Here is an 18,255-nt window from a genome sequence, read left to right on the forward strand (position 1 = left end):
AGTTGGAAAAACAGTGCAAGTCTTAATTTTTAGAGATCGCTGAGGGCTGAAGGTCAACTGCAGGAGGAACAGCAGAGTCTGAGGGGAAAGCCGCTTTATGAAGAAGCAAGGACACGCGTGCGTAGCTCTGAGAGGGTAGGACATCGAGGGGGAGTGTGCCAGAAAGGCTCCCGCAAGGGGCAGCATGCCAGGGGCTCTGCCTGTCTGTAAGGGCACAGGGATGGCCTTCTGCATTACATGTGCAAATCCCACTGGGCAGGGGAGCCCTGCCTGGCCACCTGCAAGCGCGGTTTCACACAGCCGTTTTGTCGGAGTCACCTTGCACATCAATAACAGCAAGCTCATGGTAGTCGCTGGTGGCAGCGGTGACTGCAGCAGGGTCAGGAGCAGCAGCAGCGGCAGCAGATGTGGGGGAGCCAGAAGCAGCGCTGGATGCAGGCTCAGAGAGGCTAGTGACATCAGAGGTGAGCTGGTGACTGGGGGTGGTGGTTTCAAGGTATGTGGAGGTGGCGAATTCAGGCTGGCCCACAGCAGCTGCCTTGGCGTGGCTGCTAGGGGCAGGCTCTGGGCGGCTAGTGAGTAGGGGATCCAGGTAGGCAGCTGCAGCAGGCTCAGGGCAGCTGGCAGCCAACTGGATGCTGCCACTAATGGGTGCAGGGTGGCTGGGGGCAGCACTGAGAGCACGCCTGCCAGCAGAGGAGTGGAGACTGCTAACAGACTGGGGGTGGCTGGAAGCAGCCTTGAAATGCACTGAGTCACCCTTGAAATGAACAGAGGCAGACTTGGAACGGGTGGAATCGGCCTTGAGGTGAACAGAGGCAGGCTTGGGATAGACTGTGGCAGCCTTGGGATGGCCAGTGCTGGGCTTCGCGTAGCCGGAGGCAGCCTTCGAGTGGCTGGAGGCCATCCTGGGGTATCTTGAGGCAGGCTTACGGTATGCAGATGCAGATCTGGATTGGGACTTGTGGTGGTCAGAGGCTCGGTCGAGGTGGCCGGTCGCAGCATCCCCAGGTAGTGGAACGTTCCGGATGCCCATCGGGGTTCCCTCCATGGCAGAACAGGTGCGGGCATGGTCTTGGTCACGAACTGGTTCCTGGGCTTGCTCATGGGCTTGGTCACGGGCCCGGGCACGGGCACGGGCACGAGCCCGGGCCTCTTGGGTCTCACGAATGTCAGTGATGAGGCCAGAGACGAACAGGATAGGGTGCCGAATAGCATGGAAGATGGCCCAGTACTCACGTCGGAAACTCTCATTGAGGAGCCCGTAGATCACAGCGTTGAGGCAGCTGTTGAAGTAGGCTATGAAGTAGGCTGCAAGATAAAGCCAGTTGGGGATCTTGCCTGCCATGTGCTTCGGACTGACAGCCACCAGGACAGTGAGCACATTGATGGGGCACCAACACACTGCAAAGAGGAGGAAGATCACAAACATGGTTAGAAAATTGCGAACCTCAGCCAGCTGGCGATCAGGATTCTGTCTAGCCGCATCCCGGACTGCCAGCACTTTGGTCCAGATTCGCACATAGCAGAAAGCCACGACAAGGAGAGGAAGGACAAAGTGGACCCCGACGATGGTCACCGTGAAGACGGGATTGTTCAGGTAGTTGAAGATGCAGGTGTAAGTGCGAGGATCGTACTCGATGGTGCCAATGTACATGTTGGGCAGCACGGCAAGGATGGCCATGACCCAGGTGATCACCAGGTAGACGTTAGTGTTGCGCACGCTGAAGATCCGCTCGTACTGGAGGCTGTGGCAGATGTAGCAGTAGCGGTTGATGGCGATGGCCACAATGTTGAAGATGGATCCGACCACGCTGAGCCCTGTGATGAAGCCGATCAACTGGCACTGGAACTGGCTCAGATCCCATCCCCCAACGGACATGGCGTGCAGCATCAGAGGGTAGGGGTAGATGGCCACCAGCATATCAGCCACGGAGAGGCTAACCACAAAGAAGTTGCCTGAAAAAATGCACGGGGGAGGGAGAAGGGAAACAGGGGGGTAGATAGTTAAGGTTTGGAAATCTACATAGCAACAATGAAGGAAAAGGCCAGCTGCTACCATGACTGCTTGAAGGTCTAGAATTAATTAATCTGCGTCCACAAACACATTCCAGGTAACTCTGAAGCCCAGCCAGGTTGGGGACTCCCATCCCTGACCTGTTCCTTACATCTGTGCCGTGGGAAAAGCAGCCAACGCCAGATGGAGGCCAGTGAGTGCCATAGACCTGTAAAGAAATACTCAGGCTGCTGTCATCTTAGACACAAAATTAAGTGGCAAGTCTTTCTGTGCTGGGGGTGGGGTAGACAGGAAGACGGTGAGCTGAAGGGATCTCTGGTGGCTGAAACAGTTGGGTGAGGGATGTCGGGAAGAAATGCGTGCTCTCCCTTCTGAGAAAGGGGCTTGGAAACCGTGCTTAGCAGAGTCAGAGTCACAGACACCTAGGCCTAATACTTACCATTTCCCAGGCAACATAAGAGCCAACAGAGGGTGGGGTGGGTGGCCTTTTGAAATGTAATCGGGACAGAAGGGAAGGACAGGGGAGGGGGAGGAAACTGACAAGGATCTGCCAGGAGTAGCAGAGTGCACCTCCACCCCACCGCTCCGCCGCCCGCACCGGCACGCGCACTTGAGGGCTGCGCTCTGCACCAGACTCCCCGACACTTAGCAGAGACTGCTCAACCGGTTGGAACTTTTTCGTCCGACTTTTCACAAATAGGAGAGGACAGCAGCCTAGGGCAGACGCAGGACCCTCTTTGTTTTGGGTGGAATACCTCGTTGCTAATTAAGATTGGTTGGTTTGGGCAAATATTGCCCTGGGAGAAAAGGGCAGACGGACTGCTGGCTGATTCTGCTGGCGCTGCCAAGATCCCGCCCCAGCGCTCTTTCCACCAAAGAGGTTCTTTCTAGGGTTTTCCCTCAAAGTAGTACATTCCAGGGCGAGGGAGGGAGTTGGGTAAGCGAGTAAGAGAGGAACCCCTAAACAAGACCCCCTACACACACACACACACACACACACACACACACACACACACACACACACACACACACACACACACACTTTATTTGAGCTACAGACAAAAAGACAAGGGAGGAGCAAAAGCGAGAAGGTGGACTTGACTGGTGCTCGCTGGAGCTCCGAGGGTCCGCACCGCCGCATGGAAGGTGAGAGCCAGGAAGCGGAGAACTCACACACACACACCAGAGTTTGCTCGCAAACTTTCAAGGACCCTGTGTGCTTAGCAACTTCTCCTCCCGGCTCAGGACTCCCCCAGATCCCAGGCTCCTCTTCCCCGCACCCGACCGGCCAGCCCAGCCAGTCCTCTCAGATCACCGCGTCCCAGTCCCCACGTAGGCTGCCAGGGAAGTTGACCCCGAAGCTCTTCAGTGCCGCCTTCTCCCACCCCCAAGCCCCAGCCCGCGGCCCCTTCGCCCCTCCTCCTCCCTCCGGACCTTTCCCTCCCAATCCGAGAACAAGCCCACAGCTTTGCTCCATTGGTCTCCGGGACACTGACACTGGTCTTGGCGCCCAGCACCATCCTGCGCTCCTCCCCAGTCCCTCTTGCTACGGGATAAGTTCCCAAGGCACCGGCCAACTGTTGGGAAATCCCCTCGTCCCCAACACCCCAGCGTTTTGTACTGCTCTGCCTCCCGCTTTAGCTGGGCTCTTTTGGTTCTCCTCTCACCGCTGCCCCTTCAGGTTCTGCAACCTTCTCTGCCACTCCCACCCGCAACACCAAGCTCCGGAATCTCTCTGCCGCCCCATCTGCGACTTTCCCGGACCCGGCTTACGGATCTTGGGGTCTTGGCTGCCTCCGCCGTCGCTGTCATCGCCTTCTGCGCCCAGCCCGCCGCTCGCCTCTCTCCGCTGTGCGCCCTCGGACGGGCGGACGGAGCTCGGCTCCCGCGGGCTCAGACCGTCCTGCTCGGTACTCGGGCGCGGGGTTCGTGCTCCGCCGGAGAGCTGCGCAAAAGCCTCTCGGAGCTCCCAGGGCTGCGGCGAGTGGGGTCCCGGCCGTTTTTGAGCGCCGCCGCGGCGCTGCGCTCAGGTAAGCGCCGCCGCGGCTGCAGCGGCAGCCACGAACTTTTTCCGGAGCCTTTTTTTTCCCCCCCACAAAGTTTCCCGGAGCGGGTCAAAACAAGCAAAACCAGGAGGCTGTACTTCGGCACAGCGCGGCCACCTCTTCGCTGTTGGGCTTGGCTGACTGTCCCAGGGAGCCCGCCCAACTCTCCGCTCCGGTGCCGGCTCCCTCCGCATTGGGACGGGTTTTGGCTAGCTGCTGCACACAGCCAGGACGCTGGCTAGCGCTTAAATGCCTTAAACTAAGTCCCTGAGCTCCCTTTTACTTGAGGAGTTCTAAGCTTACCAGACTTCCACAGAGCATCGCCTCCGCCAACCTTGTGGGGAATTTAGGTGCAGGGACATTCAATTTCAGTGCACTATCCACGGGTTGCCCATTTTGGCCACCCAAACTAACACTCTAGGGGCTGCCAGTTGCTACACATTGGTAAGAAGAAAAAAGGGTGGCTTACCAGAATTTCGGAGCTTCTTGTTCCTTGTTACAGCCAAAATGACCATGGAGTTGCCGACCAGGTCTGCCACAATGGTAATAACCATTGCACAGAAAATGAAGGTGACTACAGCTGGTGGGTAGTCTGGCTGTGGCAGCTTACAACCAATACAGCCGAATGGGGTGGGAACCGCTAGGGTTGGCCCTGTGTTGCTTTTGGAGACCTCCATGATCTTCCAGTATGCTCTGGCTAAGCAGCCGGTCTGGACAACAAACACCTGCTCTGTGACCAGGAGCTCCGGGAAAGCCTGCCACCCTCTATGAGAGTCAGAGAGGGAATGACAGCCTCCTGTGCCTCTCCGATGAGCTTTTAAAGCCTCAAGAGGCGATTAGCCCAGCCCCTAATCCTTCCCCTTGACCAATCAGGGCTTTATCACCACCCCCAACCTTGACACCACCTCTTCTTGTAGAAATCCATGGCGAATGAGCTGTCCTCTTGTTTTCCCTCTGATCAGCCACTCCCTCCCAATTCCCCAGGTAGCTTACATCGTGACTAGCTTGGAGTTCAGTTCCCCCACCCTACCAGACACCTTTGCATTCATTTCTAGCAAATTCTTCTTGGTTTCCACACAAACACCCAACAAACAGAAACACCTGTAGATTGCAGAGCAGGGCCAGAATGGATTCCTGGAGTTTCTCTGAAAGTACAGGGCTAGCCCAGGGCAGCTGCACTCCTGAGTAATCAGCACCTCAAATTCTCTTTGGCAGACATATCTCACTTCTAGCACTTCTGGCTGTCAGCAGTCTTCTGCATCCTGCACCCTGCATCCAGCTGCTGAGGGGTCTCATCTCAAACATGAGTCCTTAAATGTAGGGAATTTATCCTAGATTGGCACCAGCAGCCAGATGACTCCCTTAGTGGTAACCTTAGTCCGTCTGGGTCTTAGTTTCTGCATAGGGAAATGTGCCCCTAGCCTGACTCTAGAAGTAAGGATTGGTGTGCACCCTGGGGGCAAGGCAAGGCCACCAGTGGCCTCTTGGTTCCCAGCTTCAGAATGAAGGGGGAGAGAGCTCATGTGCTCCCACCTGCCCGCTCCCAGGCGGCAGGAACTTAGAGGGCAGCTTTTGGAAATTATAGACCAGGTGAGAACTCCCATTCCTGGAGCCTTGGGTTTTTGAAATCTCCCTCCCCCACCCTGCCCCCCCCCCCCGCGCGCCCAGGGTGGGGGCTGGATCGAGAGGCCCCGGTTTTTCTTCCCCAGTCGGGGCGCACTGCAGTGTCCACTGGGTGTAGCTGAGCAGTTAGGTTGAGTGCTTCAGTGCCGGGGCGGGAAGGACAGGGAGCTAGCCACAGACTGGCTCGCGTCCCCCAAATCCCGATTGGAACTTATCTCCGTTCTGCTCCCTTGTCATGTACTGCGGAGGCAACAGTTCTCATTTTCACCCCATCCCAGTTCCCTCCGTGCCATCACACCGCACACTTCCCTCCCCAGGCAACACGGTTCCCTGGCGTACGCCCAGGGTCTTCAGGCGGGCGGGACAGCGGAAAAGCGAAATGTTTGGGCGCACACAGTGGGACGCGATGCAGATACTCCCTCCTGCGACAACTTTTGTCACGGGCGTGCATTTCGGCGGGCTGCTAAGAGTTATGCCCCCTGTAGAAATGCTACCCGGAAAACCTCAGCCACTAGCCCGAAACTTGGTCCAGCCTTCTTGCCGCGGTTGGGGAGAGGGGTTGCACTGGTTGGGAGCGCCACCGTCTGGACGCAGCCACCGCCCTGCCTCCAAGAGGCGCGGCGCGGGCGGCTGTGAGAGGAGGCGGGCGGGGTGTGGGCTCCGCTTGGGGTTTCCGCAGACGGAAACAGACCCCGCTGGAACCAAAGACAGTACGCACTTTTTCTGACGGACAAGCGCCAAATGGGATTGTGTCTGCCCGTTTGAATATGCACTCGCGAATCTGCCCGGCCACCCCGAAGGGAAGGGGATCAGACGCGAATTACAGTGTCCCGCCTGAAGCGTTTGGACATTCGTTCTCTCATCGCCTCTCCCTGACCAGAACCCCAGCCGGGCTTTTTCCCGTCGCCTGTCTCATCCAGGATTTTCCCGCAAACATCCGACCCGAGGACCCGCGCTGCCGTCGTCTGTCCCATTACTAAGCGCTATGAAAAGAGTCCGCTTATTTTTGTAGGACCCGGGTGAGGCGGCAGGCGCTGTTGCCTCCGGGGTTTGGAGCCTGTCACTGCAGGGTAAGAATTCGAACAAACAAAATACCTTTGAAGGCGGGGATGAAGGGAAATAAACATTCTCCGGACATAACCACACTAGTTGCTGTTCTCCCTAAACAAACTTGCAAGGAAAATTCACTGGCTGTTTCAGGCTTCATTGTAGTACTGGGATTACCCCCGCCCCCACCCCCACACACCTCTTGGAGCTTGGAGTTCTCAATATTAAACCTGCAAAAGAGATGATTGTTCTACTAAACTAAGGTGAAAGATTTCCGTACTCAGGTAAACGAATTTTTATGAATTGCTCTTAAGATTCTGAACATCGCCCCAGTACTAAGAAATACAGCTGGATCTTGGCTGAGTCCTACAGAGACATTAGCGCGAATAACCCGTCTGTGGACAAGTAGTTCCTGTAGAGTGCAAGAGCTAAAGTCCTGATGGGCAACAGCGCTGTTTGCGAGGGTTAAGATTCCAAACAGTTCCGTTCTCCCTAAAGCCGCTTTCTAAAAGGTTCCCTAGGCAGAGATTCTAATTAAAGGCATATAGAGGCGTGCTTAGTTTGGAATTCGAAAGACAGACATGCTGAACTTGAGATCTGAAAACTAACTACTGAATCCAAATAGAGGCGGCCAGGACACTCCCTGAAAGCTGAGAGCAACGGAGCCATTTCTGTGCATTGGGGATGGCACGTGCAGCTTCAAATTTCTGATTATGGCCATAGCTGTGAAGGTCACTTTTATCAACCCTTTTGGGATCTCTGGCCCTCAAGCACTATAATATATAATACCGTTTATGTAATTAGTGGCATTTTAAAATAACCATCTTACCATTTTCAAAAAACTCATCCAGGATATATTTTCTTACAATGTCATTAAACAGATGCAAAAGCTGAAGAAATGAAAGATTTTATTCAAAGTCATACCAAGGCCAGTGGAGGAGTGAGCCTCTTAAAGGGTATTTAATAGTGTGGACTCTGTTTTTATTCATAGCTGTTGTTAACTTGTACAGTTCACTAGCTTTCATGCTGAGTCCCAGAGTTTGGCAACAGTCCCCACCAGTTCATTCCATGGGATTTACATCACACTTTAAAGAAAACCTGTTCCCATTAGCACATTGGCAGTCTCTCCCCAACCCCACCCTGGACTACCCAGCTTTGAAAACCATTCACCTGTTTCTGCTTTTTATTATTATTATTATTTATACATTTGTCTATCATGGCATTCTCATGAAAGGAATCTCACAGTCTGTAGCTTCTTGGGCATGGCTTCTCTCCTTGTGAGATTCCTCAGTGCAGCAGCATGCCTTGGTGCTTCATGCCCTTTGTGGCTCTGTGACACGCCATTGTATGGATATACTACACGCTAAGCCATGCCTTGGGGGATAGATGCTTTCACCTTTCAGCTACTGTGACTTACACATTGTCAGTTATACACTGACGGCAGCTTCCTGCCATGTAGGGCTGGATAACTGAGAGCTGTCCCAGGTCCTCCAATCTTCTCTAAAATTATGGGATTAATCGCTTTAAGCCACATTAGATCAATGGTTGGCATTCAAATATATAAAAGTGATACTGTGAGTATCCAATATGCCTTCCAGTTTGAACAGAAGCAATATTCTCTGCATTCATTTCCACGATTGAGGAATGTCTGCCTCTTCCTGGAAAGAGGGAGCTGGGATACTCAGAAATGGGGAGGGAGAGCAGAGAAATCTTCCATCTCCTTAGAATGTGTGAGGAAGACGTGAAGTATAACCTATCAGGAACACAACAGGTAACTTATGGACAACAGACTGCAATTAGCATTAGAAAATAGTAAAACTACAAAGATATACAGGTAGAATCAAGAGCGATCCTGACAACCTCTTAACAGGAGGTCATATGCACAAAGTAGGGGGGGTCGGAACCCGGAGTGGAGCAGGAGGACAGGAGGAGGCTTGTATCCCAACCCTGGGGACTCTCGGATCCCCATCAAGGACTATCAGTATGAGCACAAAGGGCTACATCCCAACTGCCAAGGAGACCACGGGGAATTGGAGTGCCTTCGGAGTCCAAGAACTCTGAGGTCATCTACCCCCTTTTGGAACTACCACATGGGATGGAAGAAGCCCAAACCCTTCCTTGCAGGATCCAAGGTCATCGAAACAGTAAGTTTCCTTCAGGACTCAGGAGAGGAGCTTTCTCTGGTCCTCACTTAGTGCCAACTTTGGATCCCACCCTCTCTTGCAATGACCATCAGGGTCGCTCTGGAGCCCCCCACCCCAAAACACACACACACACACACACACACATATACACACTCACACATGCACGCACACACACAAATTGGAATAGACAGAGAACAACAAGGAAAGCTTAGAACCAGACAGGAAATGGTCAGCATGGACTCACACATACCTTACTAGGTAGGACACAAAGATTAGTTACTCCTCACAAAGGTATTGAAGATTTCTCTGCACACCCCTCCTAAAACTGTTCTGTTTCTCAATTGTTGACATATGCCTTGTTAGAGTTATAAGCCAGTTTAGACTATCCTAAAATATGCCAAGTTCAGCAAAATTAAGCTTCAACACTATAAACTGCTGAATGCTAAAGTGAAAATAGTCACGAGACAGCTGAATAGCACCCTATAGCCATTTTAAGGTGTATAGCAGCCGGTTCTGTGTATAAACTAAAATTGAAATGTCAATGAAGCAGTCACAGAATGTGATTAAGAGCTTGTATTTTTTAACATATTTGTTACTCACTACCATGTCAATTAATTCCATAATGTTGTAAATTGGTGTTGATGTTATGTTGTAGCTTTTCATTGATTGGGATGATATTCTGCCAGCTCTGCTTTCAGACCAGAGATGGTCTCCCCAAGAAACCGTTGAATTTATCTGGACAATAAGAAACTGGACTCTATGCCTACAATGAAAGAATCTTGACTGAATTTGAACTGTAATACTGCACCAAGGTGGAGGAATCCACCAAGCGGGGAGGGTTTGGGGAGGAGTTAGGGGAATCCCAGAGCGTATGAGACAGTGTCACATAATGCAATGTAATCAATAAAAAATAATATAAAAAAAGGAAGAAGCTAGGAGCTGCTTCAGACACCTCGAGCCCGCAGCCTCTGCTGCTCCTGATTTTGACTCAGTCTTGGAATACAAAAGCAAGTATGAATCTAGCTACAGCACTAATCACGTATTTGCTCTTGTGCAAGTTATTTAGCTTCTGCATCTCAGTAACTTGACTACAAAATGCAGATAACCACAGTATTTCATCATGGCTGATGAGAGGCTTAAATGAGATAACACATGTACTCTTGGAATATGACCCATTGGGCAGGTATTTGTTGTATCAGTTTAGCCACTACTTCCAATGCCTGCAGCTCATATTCGGATGTCTGAGTTCAGGTCCAGCTTCTACTTACCATTCTAGCTTTAGTTTCATTCTAGTATCCTGTAAGGCATCAGGTGATAGTTCAACTACTTGGGTCCCTGATGAGCACAGTGAGAGACCTGGATTGCAGTTCCCAGGCCTTAGCATTTGTCTGGCCCAGGTCCAGGTACTGGAAGCATCTTGGAAATGAACCCAGTAGATGGGATTTCTGTGTGTGTGTGTGTGTGTGTGCCTTTCAAAAATAAATATCAAAAAGTTAAAGTGGAGGTAGTGTTGTGGTTCAATAGGGGAAGTCACCACTTGATATACTCATATCCCAAACTGAAGTGCCTAGTTTAAGTCCCAGCTACTCTGCACTTGAGATCTAGCACCTTCTTAATGTGCCTGAGAAGGCAAACGAAGATGATTCAAGTACCTGGGCCCCTGCCAGCTACATGGAGTCCTAGATGGAGTTTCTGGATCCTAGCTTTGACCTGGTCCAGACCTGGTTGTTGTAACCGTTTAAGGAGTAAACCAATGAGTGCGAAGATTCTCTTTCTCTCTCTACCTCTCCCTGTCAACACTGCTTTTAAGCTAAATAAATGTATTTTTTATTTTAAAGGAAAAAATCACTACCTAGAACAGAGTAAGTATTCAAGAATCATTAGCCAATATCATCATCATCATTTTTCATCTTCATTATCATCCAGTTACTTTCTAATGCTCTGTCTAAACTCTATTCTGTTATACTTCTAATGAGGACAAGGGCTTTTGATGTAGCGCCCAGCTGGCTCAGGCATCCAGGTCTCTTGCCTCTAGGATATAACTTCTAACAGTTCTCACTGGCATCGCATCATCTAATCACCCCTCTGGGAGTGAGTCTTATGGAAAGGGAAATAAAGAGTGACTTGCCTTTTCACTATCCTCTCCCCCACTAGCACAATTTAAGTCTCTTGCACAGAAAAATTAAATTTCTTGACATCAGTCAGACTGAATGCATGAGGATAGCTGGTGTGGAGGTCCACAGGTGGTTGGATGTACTCCGTGCATGGTGAGTACCAATGGAGCATGAGACCAGCCCGGGCTAAGCAGAGCGGGGGCGGGGAGTGTGCAGTGGGTCTGGCTCCAGGTTAAAGGTCGGGCCAAGACTGCAGGAAGAAGGCTGCTGGAGCCTAAAAGTAACTGAGCAGGGATTTAAGCAGGAATCGAGTCACTGGAACCAAGGGCTAGTCCAGTCATGACACGGAGTGCAGTTTGGGACAGGTGCTGGTTTTTCCCTAATGAGATTGTCTGGTCCCATTTATTTTACCAGCTTGGGGACACTACTCACAATTGTGAAGTGAACAGAGAGAGTAATTATCCTCACTGCATCCTCTGGGCTTAATTCATCATGGTTGACACCACTTTATCTTCTCTGTGGGCTTGAGTCATTAGAGAGAGCAGGACACATCCATTTCATCGAATGCAATCAGGAACTCACCAAAATAATTAGCAAGCGGTCTTTCCAGAATCACAGTGCTTGATAAAGACTACAGGTTAGGTGGTTTGAATCAAAGGTTGAGCAGGAAGAGAGGCAACACATTAATTACTTGTAAAACATGGACTCCCTCCCGCTGTGCAATTTACCTGCTAATTAGAGCTTAATGAACAATATCCATTTTCTTAGCTTCTCATTCTAACTGAGCGTGGTCATCTTGCACATTTAACCACCTTCCTTTTACTCATCAGCCTCCTGGTTTCTGATGAATACTCTGTCACTTTCTCTCAAAGTTCTGCTTGTACCTCTCAGGGCTGCAACTGGTCCTGTTTCTCTGCAGCCCTAACAGCAGCTCGTGTGTGTGTGTGTGTGTGTGTGTGTGTGTGTGTGTGTGTGTGTGTGTGTGTGTGTGCTGTTCTGAGTGCTTGGCTCACATATTCTCATATAATCCTCACCAGAACCCTATGAGCTTGGGACAATTTTTAGTCCTTACTTGACAAATGGAGAAACTGAGTCTGTGAGCTGTTTAGTCACTTGCCCCAGTTGGCACATAAGGCAAGTACTAAAGCCAGAAGTCTAACCTGGTAAGTCCACACTTAAACTGCAGGGCCTCAGTGCTCTCATATTTAGTGCATGGCAGAGCTGCCAGGAGTGATTAGGGGAAATACAGATTTCCAAGCTTCTCCTAAGGAAGCTGATTCTTTGTTGGTTTAGAATAGGGCCCTGGAATCTGCATGTTTCCCAACTGTCCCATGTGATGCCAATGAAAATAGCCCAGGGAAGTCCTTGGAAAAACTTCTTGCTCAGCTCTGCACCTAGCCCCTGGCAGGGTGAGGAAGTGCGGGCCAGGCAGTGCCTGTACACCCTGAGTGACTGTCCCAGCTGTGACTTCACATACTCATTCCAGTTTCTAAGGTCTGGTTTCACTCCTCAGAGCAAGCCCTACTATGTGTCTCAGCTCTTCTAACGAGGTTCTCAGCTCAATGGCTCATGACAAGCTGCTGAACTCTGCAGGACAGTATTGACCTGCCCTCCCTGAGATCAAGGACCTAACAATGGCTCCCTCCCTTCTGCCTGACTTGCCTTAATGGCCAGCTTCAGTGGGGCTGTCCACTCCAGCAAATAAAAGTATGGGCTGTCCAGGTGAATCTGAATTTGAAGTGAAAGCTTATTATGAGTAGGTTCCATGGAATATTTGGATGTACTTATATGAGAAATCACTCATATTTATTAGAAATCTGGACTTAACCAGGCATCCTGCATTTGTCTGGCAGCTTAAGGGGTGAATGTCATCTGTGTTGATCCCAAATGAGTCAACTATGAGGACTTGGCATCTATTAGTGAGGGGATTGCCTTCCGCCCTTTCACTGTCTTCCTCAACAAGGCACTAAGTTTGAGGGAGTAGAGACAATCAGCCTTGGAGGGGGCTGACTTCTCTCTCTGGTCATCTCCTTGTTGCTTTATCTCTGCTGGGTAGGTCCTACATCCTTCTCACTTTAGTCAGCTTCCTCTGTTGGCTCAGAAACTTCATGATACACCCTTACACTGAGGGAGCCGCAAAAGGTTGATGGGAAATGCGTTTTCCACAAATAACATGCATGGATTTCAAACCTTTTTTGCACCATAATAAGGTTATCTTTTGACTGTACTTGAGCATCAAGTTTCCACAGGCCCCTCGTTTGTGCCTACTGCTCACTTGCCTGAGACACACTACATAGTACAATTGTCCGTGTGCACAGCAGCTTGCAAGTAGATGTGGGGCATTTGCGGCATGTACATTTCTGTATTTGGATGCAGGCTCAAATATTAACTGTGTGGGGGTTTTTTGTGCACATCTTTCAAATCTTCTGAACTTCTGTATCAGCCGCCACAGAAGACTTGGTTCTGGGGGAGATCTTCCAGGCTGACTGCCAGCATCTACCCTTGGGCTGCTTTGGGTAGGGCTTCCTATGACTTGCCTGAAGATTTTCCTCCCTGCTCTGAGGTCCTGAAGCTATTCTGCTAGATGATCTTACACAGTTCATCTTTGCCTCAACCGATCTGCACTGTCAGCTCTGTCAAATGCCACATGCTGCAACTCTCTAGACTATTCCACTGGTCAAGTTAACAAGAACAAAAGTCTCAGTTATTACAGCTTTTATCTGAGGAGTGAACCAGCAGATAGGAGAGCTCTGTCTGTGCCTTCATGTCTCTCTGTAACTCTGCTTTCCAAATAAACTATATATATATATAGTTACATAACTATATATATAGTTTATATATATATATATATATATTAAATCCCTTCGGATTAATATGAATTTTAGGATGATTTTTCATGTATTTTCCCCTAAAATATCAGTGCAGTTATGGTGGAGGTTGCGCTGAATGTGTAGATTGCTTTGGGTAGAACTGACTTCTTAGCAATACTAAATCTGCATCCCATGAGCACAGTATGAGTGTGTCTTCTTATTTATTTGTGGCGTCTTAATTTCTTTCAGCGGTGTTTTACAGTTTACAACATACAAATGTTTCATGTGCTTTGTTAATTTATTCCAAGGTATTTTAATCTTTTGTTGTCATTATAAATGGAATTGTTCTCTTAATTTCCTTTCATATTTTTCACTGCTAAAGTATCAGAATTCAGCTGAATATCCCATATTGATTTTGTATCTTGCAAACTTACTGATTTTGATTATTAGTTCTAACAGCTTTGTTAAGGAATCTTCAAGGGTTTCCTACATGTAAGATTGTGCCGTCTGCAGAGATAGTAATGTTACTTCTTCCTTTCTAGGCTGGATGCCTTTTCTTGCTTTTCCTTGCATGATTGCTCTGGCCAGGACTTGCAGGACTATGCTGCATAGAGTAGGCCACCCAACAACCACCTCCATGCTGCTAGATTCAGTGCATACACATGAGTGTACTTCATAAAGTTCAGGAGAAAGTGGATCCAAAAGAGCCATCTATTTTGCTGTAAAGTGGTTACGATATACACGATATACATTTCTATGAACTTTTTGAAGATCTGCGTGTGTCCTCTGTAACTGATGTCATTTACCACTCCCTCCTTCTTAAAGCACTCTCTTTACTGACTTGACTCATTCTCTACTTAGTCCAACTTCCGTTTCTCTGACTAGTGCAGGAATGGCACTGAAGTCAGGCTCAGACAGCCTGATCCTCATTTCCCTCTGATTGGTTGAAACGAATGGCTTTGGGTCTCTGTGCTTGTTTATCATGTTTTCTAGAAGCATTTTTGTATCATACTCATGAGAAACATACAACAGTGAGCATAGTATTAGCTTCTATGAAGGCTGAATAGAGCCACAGCAATTCCGTGCTGCATTCTGGATAAGGAACCTCCTCTAGTGGGATCAGCGCTGTCTGAGGCTCAGCAGCCGCTCTCCAGTCACGCACCATGCCCGAGCCAGGGCTTTGCCCCAGAGCCTCACTCCATGTGGTACTACCAGTTTAGGGAGAGGCATTTAGTAACCTTCCCTGGGGCTGTGTCAAAAAAGATGGTTAGTAGAAAAATCACAGCAGCAGTTGCCTCTTGGAATCACAGCAGGCTATCGTGTTTGATGCAGATATAGTGCTCAGGCAGCTTGAAAAATCTAATCCCCAGCAAAGGATTCGTGTGTCTTCAGTTGTCTGTGAGAATCTAGGATCTTTCTTTTCATGACTTAACCTCTTACATGGGACCCAAAATCAAATCTCCGTGAAACTTTGATGGTAAAGGAAGATAGATAAGCGTACTGGGTATCTTTTATTGTGGGAAGGCGTTTGAAGTTTCCAGATACATTGGCATTTTTCCGAGCTGAATTCTTATGCCAAAAGGTGCTTAGGGGAAGTACGCACGAACTTGATGCCCAAGTGGAAGGAAGGTATCTTATTCATCTTTAGTAACACTTTTCTAAAGAAGATTTGGGATATCACATGCCTGAAGCCCCCTCAGAGCAGTCAGCTTCTGATGCAGCGCTGTCCAACAGAAGCTCCTGCAAAGACGGCAGCCGCCAGCTGAGTGTAGCTACTGAATACCTGCAATGTGGCAAGGGTGACCGAGGACACGGACTGGTCATTATATCTAATTCGTAATCAATGTAGATTTAAATGGTCACAGCTTTTGGCTACACGACTAACCTGTGTAGTTCTTGACACTAGCATTTGGTTTTTAATCTGTGCAGTCTTGGGAATCAAGGTGCGTGTCAGAGTGAAGATGATTATCAAGAGTCCTTTGATTCCGAAGACCGCCTTAGCGCAGGCAAGCAGTGTGTTAAGCTTACATGCCATTAGCATAGGGCTGGTTCAAGTTCCAACCGCTATTCTTGCCGTCCTGCTCCCTGCTAATGGCAACCCAAGAGGAACAAAGTACTTGGGTCCAGGCTGCCCATGTTGGGGACCCAAATGGAGTTCCAGGCTCCTGGCTGCAGCCTGGCCCAGCCCCAGATGTTGCAGCTACTTAGCAAGTAAATGCCCAAATGGAAACTATCTACCTATTTATCTACCTATCTATCTATCTATCTCTATCTCTTTCAAATAAATAAACATTTTCAAAAGACTATTTCCCTTCTTCCCTCACTGGAATCCCCTCAGAGAAGGATCCTAAAAAAACATTCTTCAAACAATAGGGAGCCAAATAGCAAGTCCAATTGTTCAGACAGCTTGGCTTGCGGAATGAACGAGGTGCCCTAAGTGCAAAGTCCCTGTATCCTTTGCAGGCCTAGAGCAAGAGAACAACTGGGAGACTGTGTGTTCTGTGTTTAAATAAGTTTTTAATGAGGCTAACAAGATGTGAGACACAAATATGCTCTGTCTCCCAGCTTGGCAATTAAGCTTCCCTGATGATCAGAAGGGTAAGTTCAGGTTGCAAATGTTTTACATTCTTTAGAATTCTATGCTTGAACTAATGATGGGCAAAGTCATCCTTCCACTCCTGGCTTGTGGTGCTTCTCCTTCTCTTCCTGAACTCATGCTCCAGTCAACATGGTGAGGGGCTTCTTTACATGTGGGACTCACCTGCACATGCACATCCAGACTGTGGCCACACTCCCTGAACACAGCCGCCTGTTGGGGCTAGGGCTGCTGGTGTTCAGCAGGAAGATGTGCCTAGAAGCAGAAAAGAGGCAGCTTGGGCAGGGAATCCTTCAGCCTGGGTAACCAGAACATGGTCTCAAAGTAGGGAAGAGGGCAGCAGCTCTGACACCACATCACATTTGGCCCTTTGGACTTCTTTTCCTTGTCATGACATGTTCACCTGAGCAAATGTTGCTCTGACCCTGCTCCAGCCACGCCATTCCTTAAAGGACATGTCCCAAGGCTAGGGCCACCCCTGCCTGGTGCAAAGATGTGATACATTCTGACATCTTAAATCACAGAGTTGGACTTCACACTGTGCCACGCTGGAATCACAGCAGGAGTCACATGCAGGAGTCACAGCACACCTGGGGCTATTTCAAGGCAAAGTTAATGACATTCCTGGAGAAATCCCAGGAGAGGGAGAAAGACTTGCCTGGTTGGAAATGAGAGAAATAAAGAAACGTGTTCTGGACAGATGATACCCTGGTCACTAGAGAAGGTAACAGCTGGAGCTGGGATAGAGGGTGAAGCCCAGGGTAGAGGGAAAACCACAGGGTGAGGTGTGCAAAGCAGGTTGGGGCCAAGCTGAAAAGTTTCTTGATAAATGCCCCTGTAGTCCACTGAGATACAACCTCAAAGATTCAGACACCATGTGTGTCTTGTTGACCACTACCATGTCCCTCTCCAGTTTTAGCCCAGGAGGGGGACAAGGCCTGGATCCATTCAGACATCCCTGGATGAATGTGAGTAGGAAGCAGCTGGGTTCAGGTCTCTGGTTTAGGGTAAGGTCTGACCCTTAGACTTGAGGGCCCAGTCAATAGTTTTCTAATGGATGGGCTTTAGGAAGCCATTTATCTCTGGCAGGCTGGAAGGCTATACCTCATGTTCCGAGGTCTCCAGCTAGCACAGACTTGGCTACAAGCTTACCCAGTTGATTGCACCCACGTTCCACGGGGTTCTTTTTGGTAAGAGGGTGATCATTTCCTCTCATTCTCTTTTCTCTTTATCCAAATTTTGTTTTCTGGAGTCTTGCTTGACTTGGACTTTAAAAGGCAGAGTACAAACAAGTGTGTACAAGAAGTACAGCCCAAGGGACGGGAGCAGATCTAGAGCTTATGGTGCCTAGAATGGTGGCAGACACAGAATGAACAGAAAGAAAAGGCAGTCTAAAGGTTCAAGTGAAGATGAGAGACAGAGGATACTGGAACTAAGGGAATGCCATTGGATTTGACATTTAAGGCATAGCAGGTGGCAATTCAGAGCATGGGGGAAGACATAGGTAAATTTCCAAGATTTATGAATGAGGGATCAATCAGGAAGTGGAAACAAGGAGTGTGAGACCACTCTGCTGAGAAGAAGAAAGAAGACTACTTCTGCTGAGGGATGAGGAAAGAAGAAGGAAGTGGTCCTAGAGGGAATATATGTGTAAAGGCAGCTGTGCACCAGGAGGTTCTGACAGCACACTGCAGGCACTGAAGTCAGGGCGATTTGGCAGCTGGGCCACCACGCAGGAAGCGTGGCTAAGGGCTACAGCATGAATAGTAAGGCTGCTTTCTTGGACAGTGGTAGGCAAGGATGAAGGGGTGGAAACTGCCGAGAGTTGGGTGGGGCACCCAAGAGAAATTGTCTGAAGA

The 18,255-nt window shown here is 49.3% G+C and overlaps 1 protein-coding gene across 1 annotated transcript; it reads right to left on the reverse strand.

Annotated features, from left to right (window-relative positions):
• Nucleotides 1-292: 292 nt before the first annotated feature.
• GPR50 (G protein-coupled receptor 50) lies at nt 293-6,659 on the reverse strand. Its single transcript, XM_041000037.1, has 4 exons — nt 6,510-6,659; nt 6,202-6,380; nt 4,532-4,827; nt 293-1,959 (listed from the first exon to the last, which is right to left on the reverse strand). The coding sequence occupies exons 1-4, from the start codon at nt 6,657-6,659 to the stop codon at nt 293-295; spliced, it is 2,292 nt and encodes a 763-aa protein (XP_040855971.1).
• Between the last annotated feature and the right edge of the window lie 11,596 nt (nt 6,660-18,255).

This window comes from Ochotona curzoniae, unplaced genomic scaffold (genome assembly GCF_017591425.1).
Source record: "Ochotona curzoniae isolate NIBS_2020 unplaced genomic scaffold, NIBS_Ocur_1.0 scaffold_1852, whole genome shotgun sequence".
NCBI lineage: Eukaryota > Metazoa > Chordata > Mammalia > Lagomorpha > Ochotonidae > Ochotona > Ochotona curzoniae.

Coding starts and splice junctions, on each gene's coding strand:
- GPR50 (XM_041000037.1), bottom strand. CDS start 6,659: ATGGGACAGACGACGGCAGCGCGGGTCCTCGGGTCGGATGTTTGCGGG. Junction 4,828..6,201: donor AAGGCTGGACCAAGTTTCGG/GCTAGTGGCTGA, acceptor TGACTCTCATAG/AGGGTGGCAGGCTTTCCCGG. Junction 1,960..4,531: donor CAAGAAGCTCCGAAATTCTG/GTAAGCCACCCT, acceptor GCATTTTTTCAG/GCAACTTCTTTGTGGTTAGC.